This window comes from Passer montanus, unplaced genomic scaffold, assembly GCF_014805655.1.
Source record: "Passer montanus isolate IOZ18808 unplaced genomic scaffold, ASM1480565v1 scaffold10, whole genome shotgun sequence".
Taxonomy (NCBI): domain Eukaryota; kingdom Metazoa; phylum Chordata; class Aves; order Passeriformes; family Passeridae; genus Passer; species Passer montanus.
This window is the reverse complement of record NW_024356505.1, coordinates 14269612-14290967: the sequence shown is the minus strand read 5'-3', so window position 1 is coordinate 14290967 and position 21356 is coordinate 14269612. Positions and strand designations below refer to the sequence as shown.

The following is a 21356-nucleotide window of genomic DNA, read 5'->3' as shown; positions in this document are numbered from 1 at the left end:
ATTGTAGGAGCTAACATGTCTCCTTAATGAAACTGTTTATTCGCTTTCCAGTCCGCATACTAATGGATTCAGTCCTATTTCCAGAATCAAGGTGGAAATAAATATTTTTAAATTAACACTGCATGGTGATTTTTTAAAATTACAAATTCTGTTTGGAAAATTTTCTTCCTGTATATTTCTCTTATTTCAACCAAAATATGTTAGGCACCTATTTGGGAATGGGTACATATACTTATACCCTGATACATTCTGTATCTATCTAAATATATACATGAATATATGTACCCATTCCCAAAGAGGTGCTAACATAGTCAGGTGAAATTCAATACTGTAGCTCTGAAATAATAAAATGCAGTTTTATGTTTATTTCAATTTTTATGTTCAGGTACTGAAGTCATTACAGTCAGGTATCACACAAAATGTACAAATTTTGAAATCTCAGATCAGGGGCAGGGTGCATTGTATGAGATCCTGTTGTGTATCCTTTCTGATGGGTTCTTCAGCCCTTTTAAGATTTTTTTGGTCATAGTAAGATTTGTAACTCTCTATGGATTGTTCCACACACAGGAATAATGAATGTGAAGCATTTTTTAGCTATCTCTTATCTTTAGAAACTGTAGGACACACACCAGTGTCTAAGGCAATTTAAAAGCAAGTTTTGGTAAAAATACTGAGATACATCCTGTGTGCACTTGACATGAGCGAGGTCCACTGCAGAATCTTTACCACTTACCTCTGTGCATTTGTGATGTGTCTCACATCACATGAATGCTCTTGCTTAAATGCGTGTGATGGGCATCTGAAAAGAATCATCAGCCATTGTGAGACTTCTCTTGCTACTGGTGTTGCAGAAGTCTGTAAACAAATGTTTTATATTTAGTACTAGGTATTCTATACTTAGAACTAGTTTGTAGTTTAATGTAATGTTATTGTTGATCCTAAATAGAATATATTTCTACAATGCAGAGAACTGAAGTCTCATGCAACTTGCAAGTCGAGACATAGGAAAGGCAATATTTCAATAGGCCCAGTAGTTGATTTAAACCAAATCTTCAGAAAAACAGAAATGGAAGGGATTTGCTGTGAAAGAGAATTGTGAATATTCCTGCCATTCCTTATAGGTGTTTATCTAACCTGCTCCTAGACTTCCAGCATGAAGCCCAGTGATTTACATGCCTCTATGAAGTCTGTATGAACTATCAGTCTGCATGTGGTATTATTCATTCAAGGCTATGGAAAGGTTATTAATGCCTGACTGTCAGTAGGAAAGCATGTTAGCAGAAGTTCTGTAAGTGCAACAGTCCTGACATTAGCTATTTTAGCACAGTCATCCTGTGTGCATTGTCACTGCATCCATTAAAACCCAGGGTTTGCTACCAAGTTGCTCTCAATGCTCTCATATCGTAAATTGCACTAGGGAGGGTTTTGCAGTTGTTTCTGGAGTTTCTACAATCTCTATATGACTGTAGACCCATATGAGTCTGTGTGTTCCAGTCTACACTTTTACTTGTTCATTTTCCATCTTCCTGCATTTTATCTGTAGAAAAATAAGTTGATCAGCTGTTTCTGTTAGGGAAAATACCAATTTTGTGGTGTGCTTTTGAAAATCTAAGGGGAAGAAGATGAACTTGACCACTTTCATGTGCATTCATTGAGCAGATATGCATGTGAGGCAACCATTTGGGGGCTGTACTGTGAGCACTGAGTGGGAGGATTAAGCTCTGATGGGAATCTAGAATGAACTGCTACAGTCTCAGAATTTTTGGATGGCAAAAAAACCACCTTCCAAGAATTGCATGCAAACTATAACAGCTCTACAGCATGTTAACAGCAAGATGAGTGCAGTAGAGAAGCACACCATAGTAGTTCCCTGGATGTTTACCACTGTAGATTGCTATCAGATGGTGTACTGGCAGTTTGGCATCAATTCAATCAATTTAAACCCCACATTTTTTTACAACAGTGCTGGGCTAGAGTGTGGAAACAAGCATCAAGTGCCCTGTATGGATGGGGATCTGACATATAAAGTTCATTTCAGGAAGGCCAGGACTTTTCAATGTCTATGCTTATTCCATGGTCCCTACTGATATTGTTTGCTATGGCACAAAGTGATAGTAGTAGCTTGGAGCTATGTTGCTAAGAAAAGAGATGAGACTGAAAAATAAACCATGAAAGTCTGTAGAACAATTGGGAGATTCATTACAGAGGTGGGCATGAGACAAACTCATATACAAGGCAAAAAGTTCTTTATTTTGAATTTCCTGAGATATCAGTCCCATTGCACACAAGTCTCATTGAGAACAGCAAGATGTTGTTCATCTGATTTGGACAGTGTTCAAAAACTTACAAGGAATTAAGAGGAATTCTCTTTGCTGTAGTTCAACCCCCTTGTGAGACATCAGATTTCTTTGATCTCCTTGATCACTGGGAAAAACATCAGTATGGCAGTACTAGGGATGTAAAACAATAGCCACAATAGTAATTAACAGTGGTGTGGGTTTTTCAGGGGAGGTTGGTGTGGGGCTTTTTTGGGGGCTTTTGTTGGTTTGTTGTTGTTGTTTTGTTTGTTTGTTTTTGTTTTGTTTTTATTTTTTAAAATTTAGACAAATTGTTGCTTCTCTGGGAAGTCTTAATCTGGATTTTTAAAAATTTAATTATATACAATTGTTAAAGCATTCTGTGGATCTGCTTAATAATATAATAAGCAGTCTTTCATATCCATGTGATACACTTTTGAGGTAGTATTTAATAGAGAATAAAGAATCACACCACTACTGAAATATATAGTACTGTAAATGTGATGTTATACTGAGTCAAATGCTATGCTTTTCCTTTTTTCATTAATTTTTTTACATGTCTGATGATGTGTTCTTGGCAATTTTACAGTAGGAGATAAGACTAATTATTGCATGAAGGTTACCTTTTCTGAGCTGTTTATAAATAGGAAAGCTGCTGATGCACAGTGAGGTATTTATGTTATGTGGAACCAGAGCCACACCTCTCCTGTCTGTTTTTATAAATCTATGTTTGGTCATTTCTCATTTCCCAAACAGATTTATGTCAAAAACTTCTAATAGTCTGCTGCCTGATTTTTAGAAGAGGGGAGTATGTGGATCTGAATGAATAGAATTCCACCACAGTCCTTAGCTGTGTCCAATAAATAATTTTATTAGATAAGAGAAGTGCTATGATACATTCCTTAGTGCTTGTGGAAGAAATAGAGATAGTGCCCAGCATATGATTTCTTGCATGCAGTGTATCTCATGAACCTGGAAATCATTGTCTCTAGCCTCTGCTTTATGACCTCACTTTCAGAAAGAGGGCCCAAAAAGATGCAGACAGAGAACATTTATTTCCTGGAAGTGTCTCCTGAGGCTCTCCTTGCTCCCCTTCTTTGCTGCAGGATGTGGCACTGTAAGGTGCTGTCCTGCCCTCCCTTCTCCTTTACTGCCTGGCCCTGTGCTTCCCTCACATCCATTGTGATGCTCAGCTCAGTGCACCTCCCCTCCCTGCTGCTTCCCTCACAAGCAGCTGTGCACCAGGAGACTCTTCCCTTGCCTCTGCATCTGTCCTACACAGCAGGCACGTCCCTCCTGCTGCCCAGCTGGACAAGAGGTTCTCCAAACCACACATTAGACAAGTCTTGGAGAAAAATAAGGAGAGTTTCTGCATCTGTGGTCTTTTGATTAGTATGATCAGATTTCATTAGTAACTGTTAGAATTTGCAAAGAATCTTATCTTTAGGACTTAGCTTGTGAAATTGTTTTTTTTTATTTTTCCTGAAAGAGTTTAAGTTGCTGATATTTTCATTTTGTTAATCAAATTATTCATGTTGATGCAGTCACCTGTTTTGTTGCCATATATTAGATGTTTATGAAATCGTTAATACTACATTTAAAAAGCTGGAAACCAGTTAGGTTAGTATGATAATTTTGCAGTAATGATACTTCATTGAATAATGAAGTCCTCCAAAATGTTATTTGTTCTTGTGGTAGTTGTTTTATTTTGTGTTGCTTTGTGAACATGAAATGTGTTTTAATTTATTTTCTGATAACAGATTGTACATTTCTCTGTCTGTCCTTAGTATCTTTAAATTGACTGGCAGGAATAAAAAATATACAGGTGAAAAATATAATTTAAAAAGAGTATACCATGTAAAAGCCTATTTTTGGGAGAGGTTAGCAAACAGGAGATAGGAGTCATTCTCCCAATGGGAGATGACTTTCAATCATCATAGATAACTCGCTGCCAAAGCAGAACATGTAACTGTTGAAAATACACAGGAATATTGCTGAAACATTTTTCTTCAGCCTCAGATGACCCCTTCAGTACTATTATAAGGTAGAATTAAGTATTTTAAATATAGAATAAGGATTACTGTCTAGTTTACTTTGGATATCCTTTAAATATGTAAATCTTGGTGATGGTAGCACTGTTCTCTATGATAGAAACACGTAGTGCTGTATATTTTTTTCAATTTGGCAAACTTGAAACAGAAGACACCTACACAAAATACTGTCAAGAGATGGTAGGATTTGTGTGATTATTCCCTGCTTAAAAAAAAAAAAGTTTGAGTGAACTAGGAAGCAACTTTTCAAAAGAACACTCAAGAAGAAAGGCATATAAGTTAAAAGTATGTCTGAGACTGTTGTGAGTATCCATTTCAGCTGAATCAAGTGAAGCAAAAGCCATTTTTCTACCTTATCATATGTGGGTGTGCATATGCACACACACACACACACACAAACAAACATGTAAATTTGCCCTGTTGGTAGCTAAGGGTCATTTAACAGAATGAAAGCAATTGAAATGAGTTTCCCCTGAACCAGAATCTGATACATTCCTGGGATTGTTCTTTCTGATATGTCAGGTTGAATCAATACCAAAGTAAACCTCCTGAATTTGGTCATTGCTATTCTGGTGTCTTTGTACAATCCATGGATGACTTAAATTGAACTTGAAGCTCTCATTCCAAATAAGCCTGGGTTTTACTGGTCTCAAGGCCTTTGTCACCCAGGGCTATGGAGGAATCATCATGTGGTAAGTAGTACTAAACTAGTGGATAAACAGAATTAGCTTAATCAACCTCCTCTTCCCCCCAAGTTCTTAGTTTTCTAGTTTTAAAAGTATTCTAAATAAAAATCTTTCAGCCATATTTCACAGCTTTATTGCTAGGTTTTCTTGCAACAACAACAACAACAAAAATTAACATTCTTAAGACAAAATAATCAAAAAGAGCAGAAAAGAAATGTCTCTCTAGTCCCATAGTGCCCTTCCTCTAGTGGAGCTTTAGGCCAGCAACACAAAACCCCACACAGCTCCTGTGGTTGCCTACAAAAATCTCCTTTCCTGAAAAGTCCTCTGTGCCCAGGTGCCTCCTGGACAGTATTTTCTCTTGCAAGCTCTTCCCTACCCTTGTTTCTATCTTTTCACCCTCTGCCCTATAAAAATCTCCCTTTGCTTGAAAAAAAATTCCAAGTTATGTGAGACAGCCACAAAAAGAGGCCTTTTTCCACACCTATTCACAGCATTTTGAACAATGCATGCGTGTAAGAAACTAACACATGAATACTTATTTTACTACTGTTAAAGATATAATTGATAAAAGCTTTCAATCAAAGTTACCAATGAAATCTTCTAGATAGTAGTTTGTATTTGCTTTTATAAATTCAAAATACAAATTTGAAATTTTCATATTAAACCATCTCTTAGATACTGTATCCCAGCAATTATGGTTATATTTATAGCTGGATGACTGCTATTATTTCATATAATCAGACAACTTTAATTATATGTGTGGTACATGGCTTACCTCCATGACCACTCTGTACTAAAACTCTTTTGTCTGCTTTCTTCCCCAATATATTTAACACTACTTGTGGCTAAACAGGCTGTCATGGTTGTATCTGAGCTAGTCTGCAAGCACCAGCTTTTCATGTGTGTTTTCTGATGCTATCCACTTAGGCCTTCAGGAAAGCAGACAGGGAGCTCTTTGTTCCCATCAAAGTTAAGTGTTTCATGTCCATTCTGTGTACTCGGCCTCTACTAGCCTCCTTTGCAAGACAAAATAGTATTCCCTCATGTCCATTATTGGTTTTTTGGCAAATCTACATCCTGCTGCTACTGCTGTGTTAAATCACAGGTTCTTGTTCACTGCATCCGTAGACCCCTGGGGCCAAGAGCTGACTCCTGCTCTGGCCATATGAGTAGCTTGTAAAATTGTCCCAAACAGGTGCCCAAGGATTGCCTCAGCCTTACACCACTCATTCTCATGCTTACCCTCCCTGATGGATGGCATAGCACATTGAGATTGTGTTACAGCCTGTGGCACTGATAACAGTATGGTTATCTTCTTCCTGGTAGCAGCTGCAAGTGGATTCTTGTAGGCAGCCAAGACTTAAAGCAGCCCTGATGTTTGTTATTGTAGGTCCTGACTATACCACAGAAGGCAGAGGTAAGGATGGCACTAAGGCTACTTTAGGGATTAGACCTGTGAGCTACACTTTATGGACCACTTTTTAAATATAATGAAATTGTTTTTTATATGACTTTATAAGGATACGAGTACGTATGTATATATATATGTAACTCGGGGAATATAAATTCTGACAGGACAAATAGATACATATCTGTATAATGATGTATTATCCATTTCTGTATAATTCTCATTCTGAAACGTGTGCACATTGAAGCAAAAATAGAATCCTTCCATTAAAAACAAGTGCATACCCAAGACTGCCTTGTTTAAGCACTGGTAGTTTTAAGAGTTAACTGCGAGATAGGTTAAGGGATTTAGACAAGTAGAACTTAAAAACTTCCATCACCTAACCTTAGGAGCAGGTTGAGCTTCAAGTGTGAAATTCAGACCCCCAGTTAGTTACCCAGTCTCCATCTAAAATACACAGAGCAGGTGAGGTTGGAAGTGACCTCAGGAGGTCATTCTGTCCACCTCCCTTGCTCAAACACAGCTGCCTAGAGCTAGTTGTCTGTGTATGTCCAGATGGCTTTTGTATATATCCAGGAATGGAGAGTCTGCAACTTTTCTGGGCAAGCCGTTGTATTGCTTGGTCACCCACACAGTAAAAGGGTTTTTTCATGTGAAGCCTCTGCTCTTTCAGTGCCTATTGCCTCTTGAATAGATGGCAAAGATGTCATTGCTAATTCATACAGAGGTTTACAGCTTAAAATAAAAGAAGACATTCAATTTATAATATTAATTAACAATTTTTTGTGTTTGAATAAAAGCTGAGGAAGAGCATGACTCCAGACCTATTGTTGGAAAATTTAAACTATAAAGATGTGTGTCAATATCAATATCTATTTTATGGACCACATAATCTAATTACACAAAGTGGTGTGGGGAAAAAAAATTACAAATTCATCCCCATGTTCAAGAAGTTGAACCTGAGTCTTCTACTACTTCAATAAGTGCACTTGGAGTACCTGCTGTGGTTTATTGCTACTTTTTGCATGGCACTGGCTTTTCTTGAAGTCTACAAAAAGCCAGATAATTTTCCTAGGGCAGTACTAAGCTGAAACTATTTTGCACTGCTTTTCAGTGAGGCTTCTCACCATACCTGGAGTACCTGACTGTCCAGGTAACTCTTGGTTCACTTGGAATTTAGGCAGAACAAGCTCCTCAAGACTGTCATGTGAATGGAAGAATCATTCACACCTTGCCACAATGAACACATATTGCCCTAGAGAAAAATTGTCTGCATCTAGTTTTACCTCCTGTGTGGAGGTAATGTAATAGAAACACCAGTGGAACTCTGCAATAGATGGTCACTTCTAAGCCCTGGATTGTCCACTTATGGTATTGTCTTGAGTACTTGTCTTGGAAAGGTTAATTGAGAGGCACAGTAGATGCCCAAGCTTGATGTAGACCAACACTGTAATCCAGAACACTAGAGAAAGGGATTAACTTGACCACCAAAGACAAGATGTACACCTCTGTTCTTTGGAGATCAAGCATCCAACTACCTATTTAGACTCATGAAAGAAGAGAATACGTAGCTGACTGTGGAAGAAGACTAACATTTTTCTTAGTTTTTATTAAAGGTACAACTCAGTAGGTTTATCTGCAGTTGATCTTCTGTGTAAATTGAGTCTGGGCAGACTTCTCTTCCTTTGTTGTTCAAATAAGCATAGATTTTAGAATATCTCTATTCAGGCTTTATTCTTAATCCTCAAATTTAAATAAAGGTAATCACATAATGGCACAGACATGAATCGTTTTTCTAATGTTCATGTCTGTCAGTCAGTTTTATGTTCTGTCTGCTTATAAAGGTGTCTGTATCCTAGTATAAATAAGGCTCTGTACAAAAACGCTTTGAATTTATGTGTGTTGGCTTCATTTTCAACGTATTGCTGTGTTAGTCTTTCTATCTTTAAAGCAGATTTTTGCTTTTCCATCTACTGTTCTACTGTCTACTGAACTTACTGTCTGGTATTTAAAATTGCCTAAGTAGAAAAAAAAATTAATGTTACATTGTAGTAGTGTATGCTGTGTTCATGCAAAGTTTGAAGGTAGGAGAAATTAAGTGTTTTATCAACTGCACAAAAAATGCCAGTAATTCTGTATGGTAACTAGTTTTCAGTGTTTGGTGTAATTCAACTATGTATTTTATCATCAGTGTAATATATGCACAGTATTTCTTAAAATATTCAGTATTTCTTAAAATAAGAAAGTTTCCCATGTGAATACTGAACCTTTTGTGATGTATAAAACTCATAAAAAGTGGTCACAACCCTGTTGTGAATATTCTGTCTGCTGGTGGGAAACTGTAATAGTTAAGCTCCGATTCCAGAAATTACCTAGATGTAATAAAACAGGGCTTCCAAAGAGCCTCAGCAAAGGGAACAGAAGAGAAGCCTACACTGGAACTGTCATATTGTCAAAAACAGCAGTGCTGATATTTTCTGTCTCTATATTGCCCCATGAAATCCTCCTAGAGATAATCATCTTAATTATATTGATCTTTTGGGAATACTGATAAAGTTAGATGATAATGAACTGTTAGCTGAGCAGGGGCAGCTGTAAGCCTTTCATGGACTTCTTCCAAATTCCTAAAAATATCGAGAGAAGAAAATGCAGGTAGCATCATGCTCTTTCTCTAGTAATACTCTCTTTGCTGAGTCTTTTTTCAGCTCATTATCCCGACGTTTATCAGCATACTTTTTTTTTTTTTTCATAAAGTCTACAAAAGAGTTTTTTGCCAAATTCTCCTCTAAGTCATGTTTTGTGTGAGAAGAAATGTTAAAAAATCCTCAGAAGGATAGGGAATACAGTTTTAGCTAAGAGTCCAAGGCTGGTTTAGTTCTGCAAATTAGTGCAGTACATAATGCTTTTTTTTTTTTTTCTGGTGTGCTTGATCTATAGGAAATTTATATCCCATCTCCAGGAATGCCTGCATGAATACTAACATATAATTTTTGTGCCTTTAATTATTGGGTTGTTGTGTTTTGTTTGTTTGGGTTTGTATTTTTAGTTTGGACACAATGCAAAATAAGTCATGATGTCAAATCCCTCAGATTCTTTAAATGGTGGCCAGAAGAACCACTGTTACACATGCACTCCCTTGGTATTCTACTTTAATTTTACTGTACTCTGATAGAACTTTGGCCATGCTCCACAAAACTTGGCAGCTGTCTGCTTGCATTACATCTAGCAGCAAATTAAATAAGACAACATGGTAGTATTTGTTTATAAATGAATGCCAGTGAAGCAACATAGGTAGACAATTCCACAGGTACACACAAGCCCTGCATTCATATTATTGTAAATAACAGATTCACAGGAACCAATGTAACTATTAACTGCCATGTTCCTCTGTATTTAAACTATTGTGAGTGAAAGTTTAATGATTGTTATGTTTTTCTCAGGTAAGAGAAGACTGAAACATTTATATTTATCAAGTGTTATTATATAAAGCTGGAATACTTTAATATTGATGAATAAAATACAGAAGTATTACAACCTTTTTCTTCCTGTCCCCTCCTCTCTGAGAACACAATGCTTGATTGGTCATGCAGGCATACATACACATCCCGTATTTGTGTGAAGCTGTGTGAAAATACAAGATATCTCATGGGCAGATATCTCACATACAGATTATAATTTCTTATTTTTATGTATATGGTAATTGTCTTACCCACCGTGGAAGGATGGAAATTCCATTTTTCTTTTATCTTCAGTGACTCCAGAGGTAAAAAATTCCTTTGGTCATCACTGATCCTAGTGCTGTACTTTATGAAATGTATATAAAGTTCCAGAAAGTGTGTTAGAAATTGACTTCAGGGAATCTATTAACTTGCAAGCATGGCAGGCTCCCAAGTGTAATTTATGGTTTGCAGAAATATGGGATGTTCATTGTCATCCTTTTTCTACTGTTAGAAATTATGTGTGTGTGTGGGTCTGAATTTATCATTTAGTCTATACAGAGGTAAGGTCAACTATGGCTAAGCATGTAAAATATATACCTTAATCTACTTCTGTTTTGAAGCATCTCAAGATAGAGCAAATTAAGATTACGTGATTTTAGATGACCTTAATTTTAAATGTGAATTCTAAACAGCAGAATTCATAAGAGGGCTTTCTCATCCTGCCTTTTTCCTTCTGTTTAGATCATGTTGTGTGCGTATGTATGTATCTATGCACATGCGTGTTTTTATATAGCTTATTTGCCACTATTCTCAACAATTATTTCTGGCAGTACTATGAAAGTGTGATTGGATAGAAAAAGTGCTCAAGAAGCTCTAATAGATTTCAATCCCATCTGCCTGCTGCTCTGTTTTGCTCTGAGTCAAGTATTTTTTCAAGCTGATAATTGAAAACCTATCTTGTTCTTACAGAATGGCTTTGCTGTTGTAAGGCCCCCAGGCCATCATGCTGAAGAATCAACAGCCATGTAAGTACCAGGGAATATTGCCCATCTTGGAGCACTAAGGTTACTGGCAATCACCTGCATTGTGCATGTCTCTGAAGAACTGTAATTGCTAGCAGATGACTGAAAAGGCTTTCTAGGTACTCCCAGAAGCAGATTTATGGCCTCAGAGATCATATAGCATTTTTTAAAATGCTCTGAACATTATTTATAGCTGTTTTCCTGACTGATTTGCTTTCTTATTTCTGTTCTTCTCTATTCCACAGGGGGTTCTGCTTTTTTAATTCGATTGCAATTACTGCCAAATACTTGAGAGACAAGCTAAATATAGGCAAGATATTGATTGTAGATCTGGTATGTATTCTTGGCAAGCATCACACTCAAAGTGCATCTAGATGAAAGATAATGAATTTGTATTAATAAGTCGGACTTTCCTGCTTTTAATACCTACAAGTTATAAAGGTGTGCATTTCCTCTGATTTTGGGAACTCATTAAAGCCAGGATGGCAGTACTGAAGCTATAAACATCTATGTTTCACTTTAATGGTGTTAACTGCAATTTAATGAGAAGAAGGCACAGATCAGGGCAACTTTTATGGTCCTTAAATGAATTGATACTTCCACTGTTAAAATAACCCTACAGAACCCAAGTTTACTTTTCCCTACAGAATAGAAACTTTAAGTAGTCAGATATTCTTTAAAGAATGTTGTTGCATTGGTAACAAAATTGACCACTTTCCCCAGTTCGCTATGATTTGACTTGTTGTGTAGCTTTGATATTATTAAACAAATTGACGGGTCATTCCCCCCAAGAAGTTTTCTAGTCATATATTCCAGGTTTTGGTGGTTCCCTGAAGAAAACCTATGTGATTAAAAATCCACTTCATTGGATTAGTCTTGTATTTTAATAGAAGGCATTTTTACACAATACTTAATACATTTAACAAATGGATTATTTAAATGCAGATGACATTTGGCATGTTGGCTATATTATTTTCATGAATAATGAATTGGAGCTCTGCCTTGCACTCAAAGGATCAGCCCAACGCACAGCCCAAGGAAAGTTGAATGCTGATTTATGAGCACCATTTTTGTTTTCCTACAGTTCATGACGAGGTGTAATAGGGTGTCTGACAAAGCATAGACAGGAAATGAACCCTGGCATCAAAACCTAACCTGTTACATCTGCACTTAATTAATTTTTGCAGGTGATAAAAGATTTAAAGACAAAATATGTTAAAGGGTTTTTGAAGTGCAGGGCTTAATAGTCTAAATCTTGTTCATATCTGCACTCATAATTAAATCTTATTGTGGAGTCATGGCCTTACCATCTAGCACTTTTGTTCAGTTAAATATGCGTACTGACTGTTGAAGAGAAGCAGAGAAAGGGGGAGTGTGGGAGAAGGAATGGTAAGTGAAAAATGAGTGGCAGACTAAGTATATGTGTAGATTAAATATTCCTAGAATGTTTTTGAAATATTTCTCAGATTGTTCTACTGTCATTTAGAAACATAATTATAAGCTGCCAGAAACTATTTTTCTGAAAAATTCATTTCTACTATATGTTATGTCTGTTTGCTGACTTGAATCTTTCAGTTCATTGCTGTAAATTCTGGTGAAAAGTGAACTCTGTTTATTCTCACTTTTTAATAGGAAAAGTCTACTCAAAGTTTGTGAATGTTTTTAAGTCTTTTTGCCTGTAAATGTTATATTTGCCTTTTTGAGAAAAAAATATCAAAACACTTCACTGGGATGTACTTAGCCAATAAGCACTTAGAAATTCAGCTTCAGTTTTTCAAGGCAAGGTTAAATGTGCAAATCATTACCTATGCAAATGATTACCTGTGAAGTTGCCTATCTTTACCCAGGAAAGAAGATAGGGAATTTTCAGCCTTTCTGCAACTGTCCCATTGACCAGAATAACTCAGTGGGTGAAAAGGAAGAAATATATGGCTGACACAGATGACTTCATTCCTGGAGCAGTTGCAGTCCAGTCCCTAGTCTGCTCCATGATCAGAGCAATGATGTACAAAAATTCATATGGAAAATTTCTTATGCATGCAAACTATGGATAAATCACAGGCCAAACTGAATGAATGAACAAGTTAATAGTGACATCTTTATTCCCACCAACAGAGTTTGGGGCATCTGAAGGAAAGAATGGAATTACAGATGTTAGACTTGAAATTAACCTTTAAGATTATATTTTGATAGTGACTAGCACAGCAGGACCTCATGCAAGTTGGCAGCTATACATGTTACTACAATATAAATATTAAAAAGTAATATCCAATCCCACACACTAAAGTGCACTCTAGTTACAAATTAAGTGTAGTCTTCATAGCTGCTACATGTCTTCATATATAAGTTCTTAACTGTGTACTTTTCAATCTTCCCTTCATCTATTTAGTCTATTTATATAGTAAAATAAAAGACCTATCTGACAGGATTTTTTTCCTCATTCCACCATTTGCATAAATCTCTGGTTTTGAACTGAGTTAGATACCCTGAATACATTTGATCTACTAAGGGCAGAATACAAACTCATTTCCCTCATGCTAACATCCACAGTCTTAAAGAACACATTCCTTTGTCTAAACAGAGACGTTACTGTCCTTCAAAAAAGAGCTCTTAGTGAAATCAAAGTTTAAACAAGAAAGCTAGCTTGAGATTTGAATAATTTTTTAAAAAGTAATAACAAAAAAAATCTCTATCCGCCTTTAACACTTTTCCTTCTGTTTTAGAAACTGTAACAGAAAGAATATATCTAAAGCCCCACATATGTATGGAAAAGAAAGACTAATTAAAATAACAAAGTGAAGTCCTATTGTGTCCCTACAGATCTATCTATATGACCAGCATAGCTTGTCAGGTTGTTGAAATCTTCATTCCAGGATCATCCATACTTGTGTTTATGTTAGTAGGATTTGAGTCTATTTTGGAGTAAACCAATTAACTCTGTCACAGGTGAAGACTGAATGGGGTTCTGGGATTAGTCTGCATGTCAGATTTTAATTCATTTGCCAGTCAGAACCATCTAACACTAGACTGGCTGCCTTGAAATCTTCAACAGCCTCATATAGAGTGTTCTCTTTTGCACGTCTCACGTGTTACATTTAACCTTGGTATTAAGGTTACAGCTCGGCTGTAACTCCATCTGTGTGTTGTTTCAAGTACTTTCAACACAGAAAAGAAATGAAATTGTTATAATACTACCCTACAGAGGTCCCAGAGGAGGTCCAAGTCAAGCACAATGCAGTACAAGTAAGACTCAATCAATGTAGAGAGTTCTGAACAATGTGGGTGAAACTCATGGGCTGCTTCAGCTGGCAAGGAGGGCAAGCAATGTTTAGTGCTTGCTGTGCTATTGGCAGTGCACACCTTGAGGTACAACTTGAGTCCTCCTGGAGTAGGCATAGTGAGGAGAATGTGACTTCTGTTGCACAGACACTAAATTGGATTTAGACCTCAGTACATACCAAATACAGACTGGTGACAGTGACAGTGTTGCCATTCAGCATACTTCATCTGTCCTCCTTAATTCTCTAAATCAGAAATTTGGGATGTCTTAAAGGAGGAAAATAAAAAATGTCTATAACTTTTCAGCTTCTTAGAAATGCCAGTGAAGAAACATTTTTTTAAACTTTTCTTTTACTGAAAGACAAGTGTATTTTCCATTATCACTTGTAAAATTTTTGAGTGTCTAACCACATAGAATAGTAGTGAACTGTGAAAACAAACTAAAAAAAAAAGGAAATGTCTGCATCATCAGCCTCTGTTTTATAGATATACTGTCAGCATTTCTTTGCCAGCCTTTTATTTAAAGACAGAATTTTATTCACTGTCATTATATAATGTTTGAAATATGGAGACTGACCAAGGTCACTCCTTGATTGTGGAAGGCACCATCCTATCTGCCAGATTATTTAATAGCTAATGAGATCATATTCCTATGTCTTCAACTGTTGCCATCATGATTTTGCAAAAATGAAGTATGAAGTCCTTTCTGCATCTGGCATCTCTTTTGATGTGGATCTAACTGCTGAGGGACTGAACAGAACTGAATGTTTCAAGAAAGCCAATTTACTCAGCTGGTCGCAGAGCCTTTGACCTCAATAGTGGAACTTGGCAAATCAATGAATACTCTTATGTTTAGTGTTCTGTCAAGAATTGTGAAAAAGCTCTGTAAACCATAGATCCTTCTGCAAAATACTAGTTTGTAGTTTAAACATTAGTCTTTCTTCAGAGGCCAATGAGGCTAGTTAATTAAGCCTGAGGGGTTATGAACTGTTGGCAGTTAATAAGTCATAAAATTCCTCCATAAAACAGGATGCTAGATTCCATCACTGAGGCAAGGAGTACAAAGAGCCGGTGTATAAATATCTAATTGTACAAAAGGACTGGGATTTCTCAATGACTGCTCATCTGGAGTCTCCAGGGCACGCTCGCTATGGTTTCCTGATTTTTAGAAGCCAGTTTAAAAAATGAGTGCATTAAAGAGTAATTTGCCTGAAAGTTCAGGAAGTATGGGGTGGTGAAGGGAGGGGGAAAGGGAAAGACAAAAGGAGGGCAAGGGAGAGGGAGAGAAACTGAGAGAGAGAGAGAGAGAGAGAGAGAGAGAGAGAGAGAGAGGAGGGGGGTGTAAAAGAAAGCAGAACTAAGCTCTCCACACTGAGTTGGACATTATTACATTTGTCATCTGTTTTCTTTCTCCTTTAGGATGTTCACCATGGCAACGGTACACAGCAGGCTTTTTATGCTGACCCCAGCATCCTGTATGTTTCCCTCCATCGCTATGATGAAGGCAACTTCTTCCCCGGCAGTGGAGCCCCAAATGAGGTTAGGTTTATTTCTTTAGAGCCCCATTTTTATTTGTATCTTTCAGGTAATTGCGTTGCATGATTACCCCTAATTTTCTTGTCTTTCTCTGGTTCTTTAAATTACACCAGATTACCAAATTGTCTACTGGGAACAGGGGACCAGTGGAGAACAAGTGCATAACCCAGAGCAGTCCTTGTCAAACAAGGCTGATCTGACATGTTGTTTGATGTTTGTTTCTAATGCACATTTGAGAAATTTTTTCTTCTCCCCTTTCCCTCTCTCTTTTCCTCCTCCTTTTTCCGCTTTTTCTCTCTTTTTGGCATTTTATTTCTTTTTTTCAGGTTGGAAGTGGCCCTGGTGAAGGGTATAACATAAATATTGCTTGGACAGGTGGCTTGGATCCTCCTATGGGTGATGTTGAGTATCTCACAGCATTCAGGTTGGTACCATTTACGTGTCTTGAAAACTGTTGGTAAAGCAAAAGTGCATGAATAAGAGCTAATGTAATATTGAAAGTCAGGAGAATAATCCATTATGAAAATAAATTAATCCTGGAATCCCAGAATATGAGAGTTCAGTAAATTTTAAAAATGGTAATTTTATAGTTGTGATCATCCATGCAGAATCAACAAAAAAAATTCTAATTATTTAATGGATCACTTGTGTTTTCATCATTATGCCATGCCAGTAAAATTACTTTGAGCTTGCTTACTTCTCTATCTATAAAAATTAAATGTAAGTATTTATACCAGGTAAAAGAAAACTACTGCTCACATTCACATTGATTGCAGTTACATGCCAGTAGAGCAGACAAAAAGCAATATGAAGTATGGTCTAAATCCAGTGTTCTTCACTCACTTAAAAGACTCATTATGATTTGACCATTAGGTTTTTTTTCTAAAAATTGCAGTAAAGTGTTATTTAATTAAAATAAATAATTTTTATATACTGCAGTAAGAATGATAGGAAATGTTGCATGCTGTATTACTCTTTGCTCACTCTTTGAATATTCTCAATAGCTCATTCATAAATGAAATTTTATTCCTTCATAGGTGATGCTTCATTATCTATTAAGTCTTATTTTCATGGGATCAGAAGAGATAAGAACAGTCCAAAACACTATCTTTTAGAGTTTCAGTGTCCTGTCTTAGATACACCATTTCCTTTCACTGTAAAACAATCCAGTGGAAGGGTTTAGTGAAGTTTAGGGAAGGTGTAGGGTTCATCTTTCAAATTTGGGCAAATGCTACGCCTCTGAAAAGGAGTTTCATGTAAAAAAGAATGATGTGGCAGAAAGGCAATAAGAAAACCCACATGTATCTCTAATGTCTTTTAAGACACTTAAAGTAGTGCAATCATCATATACAGTTTTTGACTATACTCTATTGAAAACACGCCACAAAAACCCATCAAACTCTTGTTTTGTTTGTTGGAGTTTTTGTTTGTGTGTTTTTTGGTTTTTTTCCAAAGAACTTCTGTGCAGCCCATGAAATAATATGCAGAGTTTCTAATAAACAACACACCTGAAATCAGAGAAATAGCCTTATATACTCACAGTATCCCACTGTTATTGTGGAAAAAGTTTAAACTTTATTTACATTTGTCTGTATCTAAAAAGAGTCTAAACAAATGGTAAGTGTTGGGCTCCAAATTTTCTACACTAAATAGTGCCTCAAGCTCTTTCCAAGATATTTCCTATACTTCCATAAGATTTTTACATAAGTTAAGGAACTGAATGGTTCAAATCACTGGTATTAGTGTCTGATACTAATATATCTGGTATTTCCACCCCAACATTTTTGGTTTGGATCCAAACCGTCCCACTAATGATATAGGTAATGTGGCCATGTAGTGATGCAGAGAATGGTGGTCCCACTTTATTCAACAGAAGACTCACATACTGAGACTGTAACCATAATTGGTACCCCTGTTATCCTGGTGAAAAATACCTGGGCTTAACAGTGCATTTACAAATATGTACTTCACAGTTCTATTTTTAGGCACACTAGTAAATTGTTTGGAGCAGCTAGTGTTGCTGCTATTCCTATTACTCTGCTTCAGAGTTAGAGGGATTTTCAGTCTCTGTTCCTAAGAAAAGCAGCACTATTCAGGAAAATAAAATTCATGTAACTTACTACACTCTGACTAATCATTTGCATAAACTTAACTATATTTTTAAGGCAGAAATTCAAATTTAAGTTAATAATATCCTTTTTGAAAAAAATTGCTGATGGTGAAAAATTTAATGTTTCTATTTTAATGCATCCATTTAACTTTGTGATTAATGTTGTAATGAATGTGAATGTTTTTCTCCAAGCAACAACAGGAAATGTTTCCCTACACTCTCAGCCCCTTTTGACCTGATCACAGGCTTTGTGCCCTCTGTAGGTCTCGCAGACATGGATTTAGTATTACTGGTATGACAGTTTTGAATGGGGATCATTGAAGTAAACAGCATGCAAATATTCACAAGTATTTGTGAATTACTTAGGACAGGCCAGGTAGCTGTTTCTGTAGATCTGGTCTGAGTGATAGGTAAATTTACAGGTCCTAGTAAAAAGACACTTTATCCATGGGCCAGAATCTATCCTTGCTATTATCCAAAACATCATGCATGATGTAGCCTAAGTTCTCAGTTTGGCCAGAACAGAATTGTGAGACTGGCAAGAGTCCAGAAATGTCCAGAAAATCAATAGAAGAGTTGTCATGCTCTCCCAACAAATCAGCTGTTGTTCTGGAGTTTCTGTCTACAATGAGTAAGTTTTTAAGAAAATAAGTGAATTTCAGAGATAGAAAAATGTGATTTGTTTTTTTATATTAGATTACATGCTTTGATAGACAGACTTACAGAGAAGGTCCAAACTATGGTGTGGAGAAAATTTTGAACATCTTCAAATTTAAGAGAAAAATAAGGGGGGAATAGAGATATTTTCTTTTTATACCTACCAGTAGGCAGAGAGGTGGGCAATATTCATTCCCTAGTGAAGGCAGGAGTAGATATTGGTGAAGATCCTCTCCACTGTAACTAAGGTGTGAGTAAGTTTGCAGATAGGTGGAGCCTGTTTGGAGACAAGCCAAGGTTTCATGCTGGTTCTAGAGCCTAACGCTTTGAGTTCTTAGGAAGTGAGAAATTTGCATTAAAATAATCTAAAACTCTCCAGCTAGTGCACATAGCTTTCACTTTCTCACCAGCAGAACCCTAATTTCATCCTAGAATTGCGCCAAGCACATATTTGAAGTGTCACCAGCCTTGACACTAGGTAGCTTGTTATTACTTGACTGACTGTCAAATTTCACAGCAGAGATCCTTCTAAATGATAATGTCCACAGAAAAAGAGACCAAGGTGCTTTTTTCTGTCTCCAGAGTTCAGCTCATAACCAGGTATTATGTATGATGGTGTACTTGATATCAGTTTTCAGGTCAAAATATATTTGTAGAAGCATTTACACACGTACCTATATACATGCAGGTAGCAGAATACTAGTTATTTCCCACTGCATAAATTACTAGATAAATCTATTTCATGTAAACCTTTCTCGGACTGAATAACATTCCACTTGACTCTTCATCCAAACTGTTAGGGAAAATATTTATATTTCTTCAGGAAAAAACAACTTTCATGTGTGAAAATGCAGAAAAATTTGAGCACAGAGTAATCACTTCAAAGGCATGCTGAGTGCATGGCTGTGCTGGGACTGTAGTGGAAAACAGGAAAAATTAGGGTGCTGGTTTGTGTCTGCCATTTTGATTTCAGCTACATGAAAAGTTTATTATGTCTTTGAACTAACTCTTTCTATTGCAAAATCAAATTTAAGTGGCTGTAGCCAATTTGAAGATGAAGACTGCTCATTCATTTATAAAAGATGTTTTCATGTCTTTCTTATTTCTAGTAAGAAAATAAGTTTGCATGTGTTAACTATGAGGAGGTAGTAGCAAATGTAGGATAGAGAACTTTCTGTAGAATGGAAAATAATTGCAGTAATCAAATCACTATGCCATTTAATTTTGCCAGAAAAGTGTTGTTTGATGTTTACCATAGTTAAGGAACTGGCCTAGCTACAAAAAAATCCTTGAAATAATGACAGTTTTCTAAAGGACAGGCATTCTTCTTTTCTCCTAAGATAACTAAAATGCACAGCTCTTTTCCATTATTTTTAAGCTCTGAAGTATCCCTCTAGAGAATTTGTTTCATCATTTACTTCCACCTATTCAGGTTAAATTTGCTTTAATCTCTTTGAAAGCCAAAGGATATGGTGGCTGTTTTCTAGAAGGATGATTTTACACTCGAGTTTATGAGGATGTAATCCACTCTCTTCTGCCAACAGTTCTAAAAAAAAAAAAAAAAAAGAGCAATGGTTGACTAGTAATGTTCAAATAATTATTTTCATAAGCTCCACATTACACCAGATGTGCTCAGTAAAGCAGGCAGCAGAAAGAGGCTCAGGTCTGTGTTGTACATGCACATATGTCTCTGCGTGTACTTGGAGCTTGCAGGGCACAGGAGAGATGTGTTTCTGTAGAGTGGAATACAGAAGATGCAGGAGGCGGTGAAAACAAATGAGTGCTCACAAGAGTGAAGGAGAAGCAAGAGACAGAAGGAAACTGGGCTGTGCCTTACAACTGCTTTGCACTGCTTTTATTCAACAAAGGAGCTGTAAATTTAGCTGAACCAGCCAGTACGCTCTGGCTGCTTTGCACTACTCCAGAGTAGCATAAAAGAGCCACAGCATATTAATGAAGCTGGCCATAAAAGCTTGAATAAAATGAAACATGTATGTGTGTGTGATTCTTGGAATGATTAGCAATAGCTCATGATAATATTATCTTTTAGCAGTTATGTGTTTGATTTTAATTTAAGAAGGGGAGCAAATTCAAAATAAATAGGTGGCAATAAGGCAGAGTTAAGGATGAGCTATATCCATGATTTAATTTAAAATACATTTGTAATTAGTCCCAAAATATAATTTTAAACCAAGTTCAAAATTAAAATCATGGTTGAAATTACGTGTGTTAAAATGTAAAAATGAAAAAAAAAAAACAAAGGTGTGCAGAAAATCTTCATCCTGTCTTGCAGTCCTTAGTGCTTGTTTTGGGAGAAAATCTGTGTGTTTAAAACTGTCTGTATTCTAGTCTGTGCTCAGAAATATTAACAAAAATATTCCTTGTGGCCATACAGAGCACAATTAAGTTCATTTGAATTCTTGTATTGATGTACACCATTTGGTTTTTTTTCCATAGTTTTGCATTTCCAGATCTCATGACATTTATTTTTGACATTTCAAATTAAAAGCTCTGTAAAAAGTACTTTTGATGTTTTGGTATATATTGTCCTGGTTAAGTCTGTTTCAGCATAGATATTGACTGTAGTTTTTCTCTACTATTTACATTAGAATTTAACTCCTAAATGCTAAGAAGAACACTATATTGCTATATATACAATATGTTTTTTAATAGAAGTATGCATAGCATGTATTTTTATTTATTAATTTAATTTTCCTGTAAATTTTACTTTTAAAACTTTTTTGTTGACTAAGGAATGTGAGATAACTTTTACAGGTTACATTTACCTGTTGGTATTGAATTTCATGGTTTTAAGTATGTGTGTCTGAAAAAGAAAAATTCTTTGTTTTAGCTCAAATCACTAGTCT

The 21356-nt window shown here is 36.2% G+C and overlaps 1 protein-coding gene across 13 annotated transcripts in view; it reads left to right on the top strand.

The window, feature by feature from the left end:
* HDAC9 (histone deacetylase 9) overlaps positions 1-21356 on the top strand; it is a 456332-nt gene that overhangs the window by 343946 nt on the left and 91030 nt on the right. For all 13 annotated transcript variants that reach the window (XM_039706463.1, XM_039706396.1, XM_039706402.1 and 10 more), the window contains 4 exons: positions 10855-10910; positions 11153-11240; positions 15606-15725; positions 16049-16146. In XM_039706463.1, coding sequence (XP_039562397.1) covers positions 10855-10910; positions 11153-11240; positions 15606-15725; positions 16049-16146 — 362 coding nt within the window. The remainder of the gene's footprint in view (positions 1-10854; positions 10911-11152; positions 11241-15605; positions 15726-16048; positions 16147-21356) is intronic.